Source organism: Spermophilus citellus (genome assembly GCF_964194105.1).
Source record: "Spermophilus citellus genome assembly, chromosome: 1".
Classification (NCBI taxonomy): Eukaryota; Metazoa; Chordata; class Mammalia; order Rodentia; family Sciuridae; genus Spermophilus; species Spermophilus citellus.
The window spans coordinates 145,669,153-145,686,992 of record NC_138182.1 but is presented as its reverse complement, the minus strand read 5'-3'; the positions used below and the strand labels follow the sequence as shown (position 1 = coordinate 145,686,992).

The window sequence follows — 17,840 nt, the reverse complement described above, 5'->3', positions numbered from 1 at the left end:
AAGGCTCTGGGTTCAATCCCCCATACCACGTGGAGTGGGGGAAGAACATTAAAATGAATGGAGTTGGTCAAATCATGGCTCCTCTACTTAACCATTTGGAACCCCCTTCCTCACTATAAAGGTAAAAAGAGCTAACTCTATGTCATTTCATGGAGTGCCTGTGGAGAGCGCTTGCAGGTCAGGGTGTATCATTTCCGTGACACATTCCTCAGTGGCTCGCACACGCCCACATCCACCCGCATTTCGTTGTTTGTTGTTTCCAGTCTTTGGAGGATTGGGGTCTTTCACACAGCTTAGGACAGCCCCTGCCTGAAAGACCCTTCCGGGACGCGGAGGTAAAGCAGCCGGTGGCTGGTGCCGGCTTTGAAGAGACCGAGCCGCGCTCTTGCGGGCGGGAGTGAGGCAAAATCTCCGGCCCCCCAATCCCCCGACCGCGGCCCCGCCTCTTTTGGTCTGCGTTGCCCGCTGGCGCCCTGGGCCTGCCCCACCCTTCTCGGACTGCCGTCAGGCAATCTCGGCGGCCAGCCCAGCCGGCTGTGTGACGCCGCAGGCCCCGGGTCCTCGGCGCCTGCGCCCGCTTGTATAAAGGCCAACGCCGCGAGGCGCCGCTGGAGTGGACTTGTCCAGCACCTTTTTATTTCCTCGTGTGGTCGCCGCCCCGCTCCCTTCAGCCTCCGGACCGCCGTTTTTCTTGAGACCAAACACCGTGAGTAGTCACCTACGAGCTAGAGGGGGCTGTGGCCTCGGGTTGCGGGGTGGGTGGCGGTACTGCAGCGGCTTTGGCCTGCGCGAGGAGGGCTGCGTCTGGGCCTGGCCTCGCCTCAGGCCCGGTGGAACCCGTTGTCGGCCCCGTTCTCCGGGAGGCGCCGTACGGGCCTGTTCAGCCCTTCTGCGCACGACTAGCCCAGGCCTGTAGTGGCCGCGCGCCCTCACGGCGCCTCTTGAGTATGAAACGGGCTCGGGCTCGGGCTCGGGCCTTTATTGCGGGCGAGCATCAGCTGGCGCGGAACTCGTCTGCAAGGCCTGGGCCGCACCGGGCCTGCCTCGGCCTTGAGCTTGTTGCCGGGGGCGGCGGCGTAAGAGTGGGCGTGTGTTGGTGCCTGAATTTTTTTTTGTTGTTGTTGTTGTTATCTGGAGGGAGTATGGCGGCGTAGTCCGCTGCATTTTTGGCTCCCTTCCTTTCTCTCGCCTGTATCTAGTGTCGCTAGCTACCGGTCCTGCTCTGCCGCCAAGTCTCAGCAGATAACCGCCTTCGCTTTCTAAATGTTTCTCGGCCTTGATTTGCCACGGCCTAGAGCCGCTGAAATTATTTGTATTAGCAGATATCGTTGTCACAGTGGTGTGACTTTTAGGAGCCCGGGCTCCTGAAAATTTGACGTGTCTGGCTTTTTAAGGGGATAAAAAGTTTACCTGCTTTGGTTCACTTTTCAGTGGTTACTTCAGGTTTGGATTTTGGGGGCATGCATTTTATTCATCAGTGCCACAATAGAACGTATGTGTCATATAACAATCTTCTCCACCCTACAGTCCGAAAAAGAGTTTTCATAATTTCGGGTCACTAAAAACATTTTTTTTTTAAACTTTGTGATGTGATAGAAATCACTTTATGCCAACCTTGGAAGGTTCTTTAATTTTCAGTACAGGAGCCTAGATAAAGAGTTTTTAAAAATGATTTTAAATTCGCCATTAATAAAAATTTTGTGTATAATTCCACTATAATGCTGAAAGTTCTCTTTGTAAAGTTTAGGATTACAAAGTGCATCGAATTACAGATTAACCAATTGCCTTTCTGTTATTTAATAAGATCCTGGCTCACTTAAGAGTAACCTAATACACGAATTTGACTGTGACTAAGCACATCTTTCTTTATTGTTAATTATTTCAAGGAAATATGAAATTGTTGTCTTGCTTTTATTTATTTATCAATTGAGTTATTAAGTTTGTGTTTCTGGAATGTTCATGGCAGTAGTATGGAATATTTAAAAAAATGTAAAGTGTTTGGTTATTAAAGTTGGGCTCACTTTAAAATATTTTCTTTCACAGATACCTTTTGTTGTTGCCTTGTCACAGGGAGGGTCCGCCACCCTGGGCCTTTTTCCATTGAGCAGGACAACTGCATTATTGGCAAGCACTAAGTAACATGGAGAAGCAGACATGTTTGTCAGCTGAAAAGTGAAATCTGATTCTTTCTAGCCTTGGAGGAGAGAGCTGAATATTTCAGTGGCGATTGTAAAACATGCTTTACCTTTTTGCTTCCTTCTAACAACTTGTTTGCTTGGGTGATGGCAACACCCAAGTTGTCTCAGAAAAGCTGAATGAATATTTTAAGTGATGTAGTATGTGTTAACTCTTTGAACCTAAAATAGGTGCAAATAACAGTTCTGAATGCCAAACTCTACATTTTGGTGAAAATTGACACTGTATTTCTTTTAGCCCACCTAGAAAGCTTCAAAACTAAGTTACAAAATAGGGACATGGTAGGATTGTGAACACCTGAAAGCCTGGACCTATGTGAATTTTAGAGATTTTGAATTAATCTTAACAGTAGGATATTGCTGCTATTTTTTTTAAGATGGCAATAATTTGCTGTCTTAGAACCTTTAGTTTCAGTGGATTTTTTTGTTTTTTTTGCCAGATATTTTGTTCCTAATAACTCATGATTCATTCGAGTTAATAAATGTATTTTGAAGCAGGGAGTAGGATATTATGGGTATTTGCCAAAAGATCTTAAACTTGGCCACCTGGACGATGAATAATGAAAGACAGAAAGAACTCCGAATTTTAATCTCCTTATGAGGTTTTGGGAACTGTATTAACACCTGTTTATCCTTAAATCCTTTTATTCTTTTGTATATGGTCTTGCATTGGTTCATACATAAATGAGTATGTCCTGATCTACTCTTTGGATATGAACTCAATTTTTACTGGTAGGTCTAACTATGGGGAAATTACTATCTTATTGGATAGCTTTGTTTATTTGGAATGATCATCTCAGATTTGCAGGTGGTTGATTGTAGCAGTTAACTATTCAAATAGAGTAGTTATTATTCAGTGGGAGCAGAAAGCAACTAAATATATTTTACTTTGAATAGAATTTACATCAGAAGTATAGACTAACTCTTAAATTTATATCAATAGTGAGTTCAGTAGGGCAGACCTTAAAAGCTTTGGTTCCTGGAAAGTATACTTTGAAAAAAATTTGTAGACATACTATTGTCTAGCCTGTGAAGAACTATTTACAACAGCGTTTTTACAAGGTTATAAACTGTAGGTTAGTCTTTATTATAATTTATAAGTTAGACATGACAGACCGTAGTTGATGAAATGTCACATAGAACCTAGTATCTCTTGAATTTCACATTCAGTATGCCTTTTTTAGATGCCTTCAATTAAGCTGCAGAGTTCTGATGGGGAGATATTTGAAGTTGACGTAGAAATTGCCAAACAATCTGTGACAATCAAGACCATGTTGGAAGGTAAGTCTATCAGAAAACCTGGGTGGGAGGAAAGGGGAAGAAATGTGTTTGAGATAACTTGTGAATATTGGATTTACATGAACTACATCTGTCATAAGACTCAAAGACTATGAAAGGGTAACATTTTCTTTCTTTCTTTCTTTCTTTTTTGGTGGTGCTGGGGATTTTTTTTTTAACATTTTCATTTTTTGTCTTTAAAGCATAGACTGCATTGTTCTGACAACAGGTCATCTTTTCCGCAGCAGTGTCTTAATTAATGACTTTTATACTTCCTAAAAGGATAAAACCACAAGATAATTAAGTCCAAAGTGATTTTTCAGGTGTCAGACAGTGGTCCATTTTTTTTAAAAATAAATTTGGATTCATATTTGTGTTTTTTTTTTTTTTTTTTTTTTTTTCTTTTTGGAACTGTGGATTGAATCCAGGGGCCCTTTGCTACTAACTATACCCAGAACCCTTTTCATTTTTTTATTTTGAGACAGTGTCTCTGCATTCTGAGGGGTTCACTAAGTTTATGAGACTGGCCTCTAACTCAGCCTCCTAGGTCTCTGGGATTATAGGGATGTGCCACTGCGCCCAAATTCTAATAACAAAAACTAAAGCCTTTGGGAAAGGGCTATTTTACCATAGCTAAATAGAACACCTTGTTTTCGCATAGGGAGTAAGCTCTGTAGATGTGTAAATGTCATTTTTCTTTTAAAAACAAGGTTTCCCTTGTATCATTCCTCTGAACCTGCTGAGAAGTATATATATGGAACACAGCAGAGTGACACAAGAAAACAGGTCCTGAAACTTTGAAGCTTTCTTAGTGTTACCAGTACAAATCTGTCTAAAATTGATGGAAGACAAAACTTGGTAGCAGTGGTGGTCTTTAGCACTGAAATGTCAGGTTTTTATATAAGCAAGATCTGCAGCTTACAAATACTTAAATGAAGAAAGGGGTTATGTGCCAAGTGCTAGCTATATGCAAGTGAAAAGAAGGTGAGAGATAATCTTTGCCGTTGAAGAATTATAACCTAGGAAGGGAGCAGAGCCAGACACTAAACAAAGCAAACAGTCACTTGGTGTAATTAGTGCATTAATAAAGTTGTGTGCTAAGTGATGCTGCAGGAACATCTTGATGGTGTTCTTTACCCTTTTGGAAAGACACAGTGGGAGTACTAGAAAGATTACATGTATTTCACGTTTAGTAAAATTAGAATGTTTTGGAAATCATTCTGAGGTAGATAGGATTAATTAGAAACAAGTATAATTAAAGTTATTAGTTGAGGTTTGTTGGGGCCAGTGGGATTTTGGTACTGTCATTGGTAGAATTGTATGTGAATTGGAGAGGAACGTAGAAGAAAATGACTCTGAGCTTGAACTATGTTTTGAGATTCCTTCAAAAGATCTATGTAGAGCAGAACATAGTGGCACACACTGTAATCTCAGATACACAGGAGGATTGCAAGTTTGAGGCCAACCTCAGCAATTCCGCAAGGCCCTATGGACTTAGTGAGACCTTGTCTTAAAAAAATAAAAGGGCTGGTTAAGCACCCTTGGCTTCAATCCCTGGTACCTAAATAAATAAATAAATATCAATGCAGCCGTCTAGTAGGCAAATTTGGATCTTGGCCCCTGGCTTTTAAAACTGCTAGAGATAGACTTGGTTTGTATGGTGCACTATTAGAGTATAACTCTGGAAGATGAGGTTAGTGCAGGGCTGAGGTGTTAAGAATATAGTCGTCAGAATTGGACAAATCAGTGGAATAGGATTTGTGGAAACAAAGGGTAGAGGAAGTATTTCTAGATGACTAGAATGATTACCAGATTCATATACTATAGACTGGCTACTTAGGATTTTATTATAGTTGATAAGTTAGAGGACTACTAACATAGATATTTAGGTGTGGTAGAGGTAGAAACTGAATTGTGGAGAATGTGTCTTCAGTTTTCTAAATCAGAGGCTTCTGCTTTCCAATAAAAGCTGAACACAGCATTATTTTTGGTTTTTGGTACCAATCGTCTGGCACTTGCAGTCCTATATTCTTGTAACTTACACAGATCGCTTCTATTAGGTTTATAAACCACTTGGTACATCCCACAGTCACTGTTCATCAAGTACCTGTTAAATGAAGAATTATGGTATGGTCACTAATAAAGAATATGAAAGCAATCCAGGTATCTCTAAAGGCAGGTGAGTAAGGCTTTATGTGAAAGATGTAGAAACTGACAGTAAAATTGCTGCCTGTGTACTTGCTTTGGCAATGAAAGTGTTCTTTATTTCATATTAGTTGGTGCCTGACACACTAATCTGTCCCATGCTGCTTCAAAGAACATTTGTCAATTTTAAGAACATAGGGCTTCTTGAAGGTTTTATGTCACCTTTAGTCACTGAAGCAAGTGGATTGATAGCAACAGTTAAATGATTCCCTCCATACCTTTTGGAAATCAGAGGTGAATGGTTTTATCTTAAGTACCAGTAGCTTATACAGGATTCTAACCTCTTGAAGACTGGAGTCTTTTGAATTTGGCAACTTACTGCTTTCCTTGTTTTGCATCTGCAGTGTCTCTTGTTAGAGTTTCATGTGACTTAGAAAACAAAATAAAACCTTTTAATCACAGGACAATCCGAAGTGAAAATCTTGGCATGTGTACATGTGGATTGGCTTATTTGTTCAGGTCCAGGGTGTGGTATCAGGACACAGGTTTCTTTTAGAAGTCCTTGAAACCAAATAGCTTAAAGGAATGACTGTTGCTATTGTGCATTTGGTTTAAAAACAAAAAAGTGCTTCACATCCAAATGCTGGAGAAGTAAACCGTACAATTCTTAAGGAACTTAATTTTAATGTGACTTAAGCTTTCTTCCAAATAACCTTTGGAACTAAAAAGCTGGTTTTCTATTTTGTTTTCCCTTATCTTAACTCCCCAAGCACCAGTATTTTACATTGTATAACTTCTTTTCTCTCATTTAATGAAAAATGAGTTTATACTTGTCCAGGAAACATAAAGATGACAAATGGAACTTGAAACATTAACATTTTATAGTTTTAGTCTACACATAGATGGGATCATGGTTGCTATTGTGGGAAGGAGAAGGGAGATAAGTTCATCTACCCATCTAGGATAAGAAGAATTCTTTTTGAGTCTGCTCCCTCCTGAGTACTGGGGAAACTGAGTGGTCTGCCTCTGGGCTATACATCCCTAGCCTACCCCCCTCCCACCCCCCAAGTCGGGTCTTGGTAAGATGCCCAGGATAGCCTGGAACTTAAAGTCCTTCAGCCTCCTGAATAGCTGGGATGGCAGTCATGCACCACTGTGCCCAACTTGAATCTGTTTTTGCCTTTACCACTCCATTTAAACTGCTTGTTAAACTTAGTAACCCCCAAGTGGTTAAGTGCCTTGTCTGTTTTTGATTGTCAACTAGACACTTGAAAATTGGCTTCTTTTAGTTGCTTCCAAGAGACTTTACTACTTACCTCACTTGGTGCCTGTCTCCTATCTTGTTTTAGTCAGCTTTTTTTTGCTGCTATGACTAAATGACCCCACCAGCAAAATTATAGAGGAGGAAGAGTTTATTTGAGGGCTCATGTTTTCAGAGGTCTTGGCCCATAGAAGGCTGGCTCCATTTCTTGGGACTCAGGATGGCTAAACATCATGGCGGGAAAGTGTGGCTAAGAGAAGCAGCTCACCTCATGGTGATCAGAAAACATTCTCCAGTCTCCATATACAAATATACACACCAAAGCCATGCTGTAATTCTCACCTCTTCCAGCCACACCCTACCACTTAAGTTATCACTCAGTTAAACCCTATCAGGGGATTAATTCGCTGATTGGGTTAAGAATCTTACAACCCAGTCATTTTTTTTTCTCTGAACCTCCTTGCATTGTTTCACACATGAGCTCTGGGAGACGGCTCACATTCATACCATAACACATCACTAAAGCCTGTTCCCTAGGACTTAATCCTTGGACTTTTTTTTTGTTTCTGTACTCATTCCCTTGGTCATAGTACCATAGCATCATGAATCATGGCAATAGCAATTCCCAAATTCACCTACATTTTTTTTTTTTTTTAAGGGAACTGGGGATTGAACCCTGTCGCACTTTACTACTGAGCTGCATCCCCAACCCTTTTAATTCTTTATTTTATAGAGATAGAGTCTTGCTGAGTTGCTGAGGCTGTGCTTAAACTTGAGATCCTCCTGCCTCAGCCTCCCAAGTTGTTGGGATTATGGGTGTGTGCCACAGTGCCTGGTTTTGACATCTTGCATAACAGCTACCAGTGACAGGTCTATCCTTCCCATGCCATAAACCTCAGTCTTCTCTGACTCCTCATATATTCCATTTTCTTGGCAAATTCTTTGGGCTTTTTCTTCAAAATGCATATAGGAGTAAACCATTTCTTAACTCCTTGTTAGGTACAAACCTTGTCCAAGTTGATGACTTGTTCCTCAATTATCAAAACCAGAGTTGTTTTCCCTCTTTTCTCCCTCCTGCTTCCTCTTATGCCAGAAAGCTGAGTATCTTACTACTATTTAGCTCCCTATTACTCAGTTCTTATCTGCTTCACTTCTATTTATTAACACCAATCTAATAATATTAGATTCTTTAGTGTTTATATTTATTTTGTTTAGTTTTTGAGATCGGGTCTAGTTAAATTGCCTGGACTGGCCTAAAAATCTTGGGCTCAAATGATCCTTCTGCCTCAGCCTCTTGAGTAGTAGGGACTATAGGAGTGTACTGTGCTTAGCCCTTGGTGTTTTCAGAACATTCCAGGCACTCCTTAGTGCATTTGCTGTTCCCTGTGCTTCAGGTATTTTTGCCTCTTAAGATTTTACTAGGATAATCTTAGGAGAAATTTTTAAATTTCAACTCCCCACTCACCATGCTCCTGTATTCATTGCTGACTCTCTCCTGCCTAGGACAGCATCTTGTATATTAGGTACTTAAATGTTTGACTAAGTATTGGCCGTGTTGCATCACTAATAACTCTGTTAAAACCATACAGCACGATAACTTTTGGCCTCTAATTTTGGTACTTGGTAACAATTACATTATTTTGTTAGGGAGCTCTTCTTTAGTTGTATAGAAACTGAAGAATAGGTCAAAAAAAAAAAAAACATTTCTATTCAGAATCTTTAAACCAAGCTAGGTATGGTAGTGCATGCCTGTAACCCCATCTATTTGAGAAGCTGGACCTGGAGGATCCCAAGTTTGAGGCCAGATTGGGCAACTTAGCTAGACCCTCTCTCCAAAAAAAAGAAAAAAAGTCCAGGGATATAGCTCAGGTGTAGAATACCCCTGGGTTCAACCCCCAGTACTGCCCGCCCCCCAAACAAAAAAGATTCACTATTTTTACCCTTCACGCAGTACTGGGGATTGAACCTGGGGGATATTCTACCACTGAGCTATGTCCCCAGCCCTTTTTTATTTTGAGACAGGATCTGGCTAAGTTGCCCATGCTGGCCTTGAACTTGGGATCCTCCTGCTGCAGCCTCCTGAGTCGCTGGATTTGCAGGTGTGCGCCATTGCATCTGGCTCACCAACCATTTTGAGAATTCGAGTTAGACCTTTGTTATCAGAGAGACTTGTAGATTCATTATTTTAGGTAATAAGTGCTTAATAGACTAAATGCAAGGGTATATATTGAAAGTAAGTCCCTCAACCCACATTCTCTGTTAACTTCCTTAGACTTAATATCGTTCACAGTTCCTCAAGTTTTCTGGAGGTAATTTTTAGACAAATGTGTAAGCATATTTCCACTTTTATTCAGATAACATTTATCTTTATATCTGGCTTCTTGATCATACCAGTGTATATGGGTTGTCTGCCTTGTTTTTGTCAGTAGCTGCATGACCTCACGCGAGTGTGCGTGCGTGTGTGTGTGTGTACACCTTTAAACTCTTGTATTTTTTGTTTTGCAGTACTGGGGATGGAACACATGGGTTTCATATTTCAGTGGATTGAAATTTTATTACTTATAATGCTTTTCATTGTTTTTCTAAATGCAGTCCATCTAGAGAATTTGGTATAAAGAGAGTAAGAATAAGGGTCTAGCCTTAATTTTGTTTCCTGATGACTGGCTATCTTAAGTCACTTTTTCATTTAGCCCCTCTTGTTAAATCTAATTAAAAACTTCTCTTTTATTATATTCTCGTCCTACTCACACAGCTTTTGGGTGGATCATGGACCCATTGTCGGGAACCACCAATTTTAAATGCTCTTATAACTATTCTTAGTAAAGTACTTTGTGTTTTCTTTCAGACAGTATGCCTTGCAAGTTTTAAATATAGCCTAGTTGGGAGTAGAGAGTTGGAAATAATGGTCACTCTTCCGGTTTTTTTAGATTTGGGAATGGATGATGAAGGAGATGATGACCCAGTTCCTCTACCAAATGTTAATGCAGCAATATTAAAAAAGGTAAGGTCTTCATTTATTTATTTTTTATTTTTATTTTTTAAAGAGAGAGTGAGAGAGGGGGGGGAGAGAGAGAGAGAGAGAGAATTTTTAATATTTATTTTTTAGTTCTCGGCAGACACAACATCTTTGTTGGTATGTGGTGCTGAGGATCGAACCCGGGCCGCACGCATGCCAGGCGAGCGCGCTACCGCTTGAGCCACATCCCCAGCCCCTTCATTTATTTTTTTAGTCATTCATTCTGGTGATTGAACCCAGGGCCTTGAGCATGCTAAAAATATGGTCTCCCGCTGAGCTGCATTCCCAGCATCTTTTAAGGTCTTCAGTGAATTTAGCTTTTAAGCTTCTACATGTTTTCATTGTTCTTTGTCTAGATGAGTAGTTCCGCATCTAGCCTATGATGCTTTTAATCCTGAAATAGGTAAATGTAGTTTTCTCTTTTTCTTTTTTCTCTTTTTTTTTTTTTAATTTTGGGTAGATTTTCTGAAAGTAGACTCAACCACACTTGAACTTACTCTGGTATAGTTTTTATTGAGGCATATACTATCAGTGTTTTCCTGACATCAGTTAAGTCTACTTAACCGCCTGTATTAGAACTTTACTGCCTAAATTACTTTTAAATTTGACTGTTCAACAATTATTTGAATGATTTTAAACAATACTATACAGAAAGAAGTTTTGTCTGCTTTGTTGCCACCGTTGATCATTGTCATTGATTATTAGAAACACTTTTTTTCTTTTTTTGCGGTCTTGGGAATGGAACTTGAAGCCTTGTGCATGGTAATCACATGCTTTACAGAAAGGTTTCTATACTTGGTACTCCTATGTCTATGTAGATGATATAGTAAGAAATCTGGGTCACAAGATGGTTTATACATCTAAATTTTCATAGATATTGGTAAATAGCCTTTCATAAAAATATTTCTCAGAGCATCATGGAATTATGCCTACCTTTCTAGAGTTATATTTTTGAAATGACTAAAACCAAAAATAAAGGAACATGTAACACTTCATTCTCATTTCCCTGTTAACTCTGATCCCCCTTCTTCAGGTAATCATTTAGTCTTCCAATATTTTGTGTTGCAGATAATTAACAAATAAGTATATTACTTCTCATTCTTAAGGTAGCAGACTATATACTTGCAAATGTTTTCTTTATCCATATAACTAAATAAAATGGTGATCTTTCAACTCATAGCATCCTTTTTTAAAATTCTATGTAGTATGATCATGACTATAGATAGTTGTTGCAGTTTATTTATCAAGGCCTTATAAATATTTGAGTTGTCTGGTCTTTTGTATTAGCACATTTTTGAGTATGAAAAGATGATTTTATTATAAAAATGTGTGTTATTTATTGATCATTCACTTTTCTTTTAAACAAAACACAAACATGAGAACAGAACAAACACCTCTAGGACTCACTAGCCCTTGGAGGATAGGAAGAAGACCTGAATGGGGAACCACAAATGTTTTCCTTTATGCCTAAGGTCTCTATTTCTTTGTTCACTTTGGACTGCTTTTTTTTTTTTTTTTTTTTTTTTTTAAATCACCTCTTGGATGTGAGAGTCATGTACAGGAAGGTCACGACCAACTTTAAGGCTATCTGATGCTCACAACTTGTACATTGCATAGTTTGTAACTGTAAGAAAGAATATCAGACAACCTTTGCTATCTTTATTTGAATTACCTTTGGGACTAGTTCTTTCAGTGTAGCTTCTGTTTACAGAGCACAAAACCTCTAAAATACACGTGTGTTTCTATGATCAAGCATAAAAGTTTATTTCAGGACAAACCTGGTGGCTATAATGTTTATTCCACTGTAGTGTCTATTGATTGTCATACCCTTGGACAAGTTGGTCAAGTGGCAGCCCAATGCAGGGGGCATGCATAAACTCTACCACTGCCAAATTTGCTGACTGTTCAATCCAGACACTGCCCCACAAACAAGGTAGAATTATTGAAGTCAGTGCTCTTATGGAGCAGGAATCCATTTATTTGCCATTAATTAAATGGAGTTTTCAAAAGGTATCTGAGGCAGAGCTAGAGTGTTTTAGCTCTCAGGCTCTGGACAGGGTATTGAGATGGCAGGAACTCATAGTTGCTCTTTCATTCTGCATGAAATGAAATGGTTTCATTTTGAATCCTCTTTGTATTTTACTTTGAGTTAGGGTCTTGCTAAGTTGCTGAGACTGACTTCAAACTTGGGATCCTTCTGCCTCAGTCTCTGTTTGCTGGAAGTACAGGAGTACACCACTACTGCTTCTTACATAATTGAAATACTTTTTTTTTTTTTTAATTATTTTATTGTTGGTTGTTCAAAACATTACATAGTTCTTAATATACCATATTTCACAGATTAATTCAAGTGGGTTATGAACTCCCATTTTTACCCCGTATACAGATTGCTGTGTCACATCAGTTACATTTCCATTGATTTACAAATTGCCTTTCTGGTGACTGATGTATTCTGCTGTCTATCCCATTCTCCACTGTCACCCCTCCCCTCCCCTCCCCTCCCCTCCCCTCTCTCCATCCCCTCTACTATAAATCGTTTCTTCCACTTATATAATTTTTCTCCTACTCCTCCTTTCCTCTTGTATGTAGTTGTGTATAACCCTGAGGCTCACCTTCCAATTCCATGCAATTTCCCTTACCTCTCACTTTCCCTCCCGCCTATCATCCCTGTTTAATGTTAATCTTCTTCTCCAGCTCTTCGTCTCTACCCTGTCCTTGGTTACTCCCCTTATATCAAAGAAGACATTTGACATTTGTTTTTTAAGGATTGGCTAGCTTCACTTAGCATAATCTGCTCTAATGCCATCCATTTCCCTCCAAATTCTATGATTTTGTCATTTCTTATTGCAGAGTAATACTCCATTGTGTATAAATGCCACATTTTTTAATCCGTTCATCTATTGAAGGGCTTCTAGGTTGGTTCCATAATCTTACTATCGTGAATTGTGCTGCTATGAACATCGATATAGCAGTGTCCCTGTAGCATGCTCTTGTTAGGTCTTTAGGGAATAGACCGAGAAGGGGAATAGCTGGGTCAAATGGTGGTTCCATTCCCAGCTTTCCAAGAAATCTCCATACTGCTTTCCAAATTGGCTGCACCATTTTGCAGTCCCACCAACAATGAACAAGTGTACCCATTTCCCTGCATCCTCGCCAGCACTTGTTGTTGTTGGACTTCTTAATGGCTGCCAATCTTACTGGAGTGAGATGGTATCTTAGGGTGGTTTTGATTTGCATTGAAATACTTTTTAAAAAGCAATTATTTAATTTACTGAAATCCCTTATGCTTGGCTTTTCCTTTTTGAAATAATTGTGTGTGTGTGTGTCCGTCCCTGTGTGTCTGTCCATCCGTCCGTCCTGGCACTATAATTTCTCAGCTGTGTCATTTTTTTTTTTTAAGAGAGAGTGAGAGAGGAGAGAGAGAGAGAAGAGAATTTTTAATATTTATTTTTTAGTTCTCGGCAGACACAACATCTTTGTTGGTATGTGGTGCTGAGGATCGAACCCAGGCCGCATGCATGCCAGGCGAGCGCGCTACCGCTTGAGCCACATCCCCAGCCCAGCTGTGTCATTTTCTCTCAGCATTATACTATGAAAAAATTTTAAAGATACAGAAAAGTCGAAAGAATTACATAGCAAACAGCCATCTACGTACTACTTAGAGTCTATAACTTAACACTTCCAGTACTGATTATTGGTTTTTATGCTGCTGTACATAATTTGAATAGTCAGTTTTCTGAAACTTTATATTCATTCCCTGCCACCAAGAGAACATGGATTTTTCTGCTTTGTCCTACATCAGTAGTTATATGCTCTTTTCTGGGTTATTTAGAATTGCTTGGTTATAAGTGTAATGTACATTTTGGTTTTATTAGGTAGTGCTAAATTACTTTTCAAGGGAGTTTAATATTAATTTATACTCTCTAGTAGATGACTGAGTTTCCTTTAAATACTGCTAGTAACTAGTATCCCCACAATTTTGATTTATTTTTCTCTTAGAGTAGTATCTGACTTAGTATTATTTTTGTGTCTAGTGAGGCTGAGCATGTTTGACTATTCAGATTTCTTTTGTTAATTGCCTGTGTATTTTTTTTAAATATTTTTTTAGTTTCAGTTGGACACAATACCTTTATTTTATTTATTTATTTTTATGTGGTGCTGAGGATCGAACCCAGCACCTTGCACACGCTAGGCGAGTGCTCTACTACTGAGCCACAATCCCAGCCCCATTGTTTGTATATATTTTTAACCCATTTCTTTATAGTGATTAAGATTTTTATATTCTTGGGCTGGGGTTGTGGCTCAGCAGTAGAGTACTTGCCTAGCATGTGTGAGGCACTGGATTTCATCCTCAGCACTACATAAAAATTAAAAAATAAAGATATTGTATCCAACCACACCTAAAAAAAAAAAAAAAAAAAAAAGGATTTTTATATTCTGTAAACTAATCCATTGTTGGTTGTACATGTTGCTGGTATCTTCCAGTCATTAACCTGTCAGACTTTATGATTCTTTTTGTACATTTCAAAAAATGTCTGCATAGTTTGTGTTTATCTAATAAAACTTCTACACTCTAAGATTGTAAAGATTCTTCAGGTTTTAGTTTTTCTATTCAGGCTTGGCTAAATAGTTATTATCCCAATATAGGAATAATACTGTCTTAGCAGTGGAGTGACAGAATGTCCCAGAGGAATTGAACTTTCTTTGTTATAGGTCATTCAGTGGTGCACACACCACAAGGATGACCCCCCTCCTCCTGAGGATGATGAGAACAAAGAAAAGCGAACAGACGATATCCCTGTTTGGGACCAAGAATTCCTGAAAGTTGACCAAGGAACACTTTTTGAACTTATTCTGGTATGTTTTTAATGTATAAAATTGTTCTAGAGCTTTTACCACTTCTTACAGAGTTGAATTTGCTAAATTCATTGATATTCAATTTTAATACTTTCTAAACTCACATGTAATACTATATTTAAATTCACATATTAATAATTACATTTAATGTAATTAATCCAAACACCAGTTATAAAGCAGCGATGTCCATCAAGACTTGACTATATGCACTCTGTAAGAAACACACTTTTTAAATATAAAGGCACAATTGGGTTGGGATGGGAAAAGATGAGAATATTGCTGTAACACTAGACAAGAAGGCAGGAGTGACTACAAAAATAGATTTTGGATCAAAGAATATAAACAGGGTTAAAGGGCAATTTTATAATGAGGGGATCAGTTCATTAAGAAAGCATAACTCAAAATTGAAGCATATCCAAGAAAAAGAAGAAATATACAAATCTGTGGGTTGTGGGTGTAGCTCAGTGGTAGAGTGCTTGCCTAGTGTGTTCAAGGCGCTGGGTTCTATCCCAGTACTGGAAAAAAAAGAAAAAAACTATCATTGCAATATCTGTCTTATAGATAGAAAAACAGTAAAGATATGGAAAACTAACACTACTAGGGTTTCTTAATTGACATCTGAAGAACATTATATATATTGTCACGATGAACCATATTCTGACTTATAAAACAAGTCAAATTTAAAAGAATTCAAGTTAGACAATGGGTTCTTTAACTTCAATAGAATTAAATTAGAAATTAATTAGATACCTGAAAAAATCTGCAAGTATTTGAAAACAAACACATTTCTAAGTAACTCATAGGTCTAAGGAAAAATCCAAACAAAGTATGCTGAACTGCAAGTAAAACACCAAAAAATCTCTTGGGCACAGCTAAATTAATACCTGAAAGAAATTGATAGTACTAAAAACACTTAGATTAGAAAAGTTTCAAGCCAGAAAGCTAAGCTTCTACCTTAAACTAGTGAAAGATGAAATAGCTCATAATAAGCAGAAGAATGAGTATAAAAGAGTAAGAATTAATGTCTTAAAATTGACTAGCTTTTTTTTTTTTTTTTTTTTGTACTAGGGATTGAACTCAGGGGCACTCATCCACTGAGCTATATCCCCAGCCCCATTTTGTATTTTATTTAGAGAGAGGGTCTCATTGAGTTGCTTAGTGCCTTGACATTACTGAGGCTGGCTTTGAACTTGTGATCCTCCTGCCTCAGCTAGGATTACAGGTGTGCGCCACTGTGCCTGGCAGAATTAACTAGCATTTTAAGCTAATTAATGTAGATTGTCAGTCACTAACTTTGGTTTTAGCTTAAAACATCTAATATACTTGGGTGAAAACAGCTATCATTTTACAGGCTGCAAACTACTTAGACATCAAAGGTTTGCTTGATGTTACGTGCAAGACTGTTGCCAATATGATCAAGGGGAAAACTCCTGAGGAGATTCGCAAAACCTTCAATATCAAAAATGACTTTACTGAAGAGGAGGAAGCCCAGGTGGGTAGCATGAAGTTTGTCTTTGATCACATGATTTTCAAGAGACTAAAACCCATTAACATAACAAGAAAAGAGGTGCTTTTATCAAGGAATCTTGAAACTTGAGGGGAGATAATAGTTACCTTTTGAGTTCTACACATACTTTTACTGCTCTGAGTTTAAACACTTAGATAATACTATAAGAAAAAATGAGTTTTAAACCAAAGAGTTCCTTCATATTAATTCATTAGCACTTTCTAATTTTAGTACCTGGGATATATAGACCATACATATTTGACCTCAGAAAAGCATAGCCAAAGGAAGAGTGTAGGCTAGAATATTTCTGAGCAAATTAGTGAATGGGGAAGAAATGAACAAACTGTTGGCGTGGCTATGAACCAAAATTATATGAATAAACTAGTTGAATTTGCTCTCTCAATTTTTACTAAAGTGAATTACCATTGAATTTTTTGTTTGTTTTTAATAATTTCAGCAGGACTAGAATACAGATCTGGGAAGGTAAACAAAGGGAGTCAGAAACTGTACTCTTAACCTAATATTTTCCTGTTTTGTTTTGTGGTGGGTGGTTCTGAAGACACTAGATCACTAAGGGACATCCCCAGGAACACTTGATCACTAAGCTACATCCCCAGCCCTGTTTTGTATTTTATTTAGAGACAGAGTAAAACTGAATTGCTTAGCACCTTGCTTTTGCTGAGGCTGGCTTTGAACTCACAATCCTCCTGCCATAGCCTCCTGAACCGTCGGGATTACAGGTGTATGCCACCGTACCTGGCTGTTTTTCTGGTTTTTACATGTCCTTCTGACTTACCTCATAGGCTGTTGATGGAATCAGTATGTAATACAAGTCTCAGGAAGACTACTCAGGTTAAGGTACTTCCTTATGTCTGTCTCTTCTTCTAGGTACGCAAAGAGAACCAGTGGTGTGAAGAGAAGTGAAATGTTGTACCTGACACTGTAACACTATAAGGATTGTTCCAAATACTAGTTGCACTGCTCTGTTTATAATTGTTAATATTAGACAAACAGTAGACAAATGCAGCAGCAAATCAATTGTATTAGCATAATATTGTCCTTATTGCATGTGTAGTTTGAGTACAGACTCCAAACCTATGGCTGAATTTCTTTTAGTGTGAGAGAAAGTTTCTTTTTTTCTTTACTCTGAATAAAACTGAACTGTGGGTTCTCTGTAGAAAGTGGCATTTTGGGCTTTCCCTCCTTTTGTAAAGCGATTTCTGCCTAGTTTATTGTCCAGTTAACTTTAGTGAGCTTTTAAAAGTTGGCGTTGTAAATAAAACAACTTGCAAAAAGTTTTCTGAAATAGAATTAACAAAATATTATCTTTATTCATGAGTTGGAAACTGGAAAAAGGCTACTTGAAGTAAATGTTCTGAGTTGGGGTTGTTAGGATTTCTTCCCAGTACCACTGGGATTGATTTGCCTGTATGTAGCAGGGTTCCCTTAATCGGACCGAAGGACTCGGGTTTTTTGTTAGTTTGTTTTTTGTTTTTTTAATCAGTTTTGAATATGTTGCCTAGAGACTCAGTTATTACCCAGTTTGTGGATTTGGAGGGGAGAAATGTAACTAGACAGTTT

At 38.5% G+C, this 17,840-nt stretch overlaps 1 protein-coding gene across 3 annotated transcripts; it reads left to right on the top strand.

Annotated features, from left to right (window-relative positions):
• The first annotated feature begins 300 nt into the window (after positions 1-300).
• On the top strand, positions 301-17,444 carry SKP1 (S-phase kinase associated protein 1). Of its 3 annotated transcripts, none has more exons than XM_081301406.1 (6): positions 301-706; positions 3,366-3,476; positions 9,807-9,880; positions 14,609-14,752; positions 16,104-16,244; positions 17,148-17,444. In XM_081301406.1, the coding sequence occupies exons 2-6, from the start codon at positions 3,380-3,382 to the stop codon at positions 17,181-17,183; spliced, it is 492 nt and encodes a 163-aa protein (XP_081157532.1). In that variant the 5' UTR covers positions 301-706; positions 3,366-3,379; the 3' UTR covers positions 17,184-17,444. The 3 variants fall into 3 exon arrangements, with proteins under 3 accessions (XP_081157532.1, XP_081157531.1, XP_081157533.1); XM_081301405.1 differs by having other exon boundaries at positions 305-706; positions 3,380-3,476; XM_081301407.1 differs by lacking the exons at positions 301-706; positions 3,366-3,476 and adding an exon at positions 5,534-5,652.
• Positions 17,445-17,840: the final 396 nt, after the last annotated feature.

Excerpts from the sequence above, each read along its gene's own strand:
- SKP1 (XM_081301406.1), top strand. The coding sequence starts at position 3,380 with ATGCCTTCAATTAAGCTGCAGAGTTCTGATGGGGAGATATTTGAAGTT. Across the intron at positions 3,477-9,806 it reads AATCAAGACCATGTTGGAAG|ATTTGGGAATGGATGATGAA; the intron begins GTAAGTCTATCA and ends CGGTTTTTTTAG. Across the intron at positions 16,245-17,147 it reads CTGAAGAGGAGGAAGCCCAG|GTACGCAAAGAGAACCAGTG; the intron begins GTGGGTAGCATG and ends CTCTTCTTCTAG.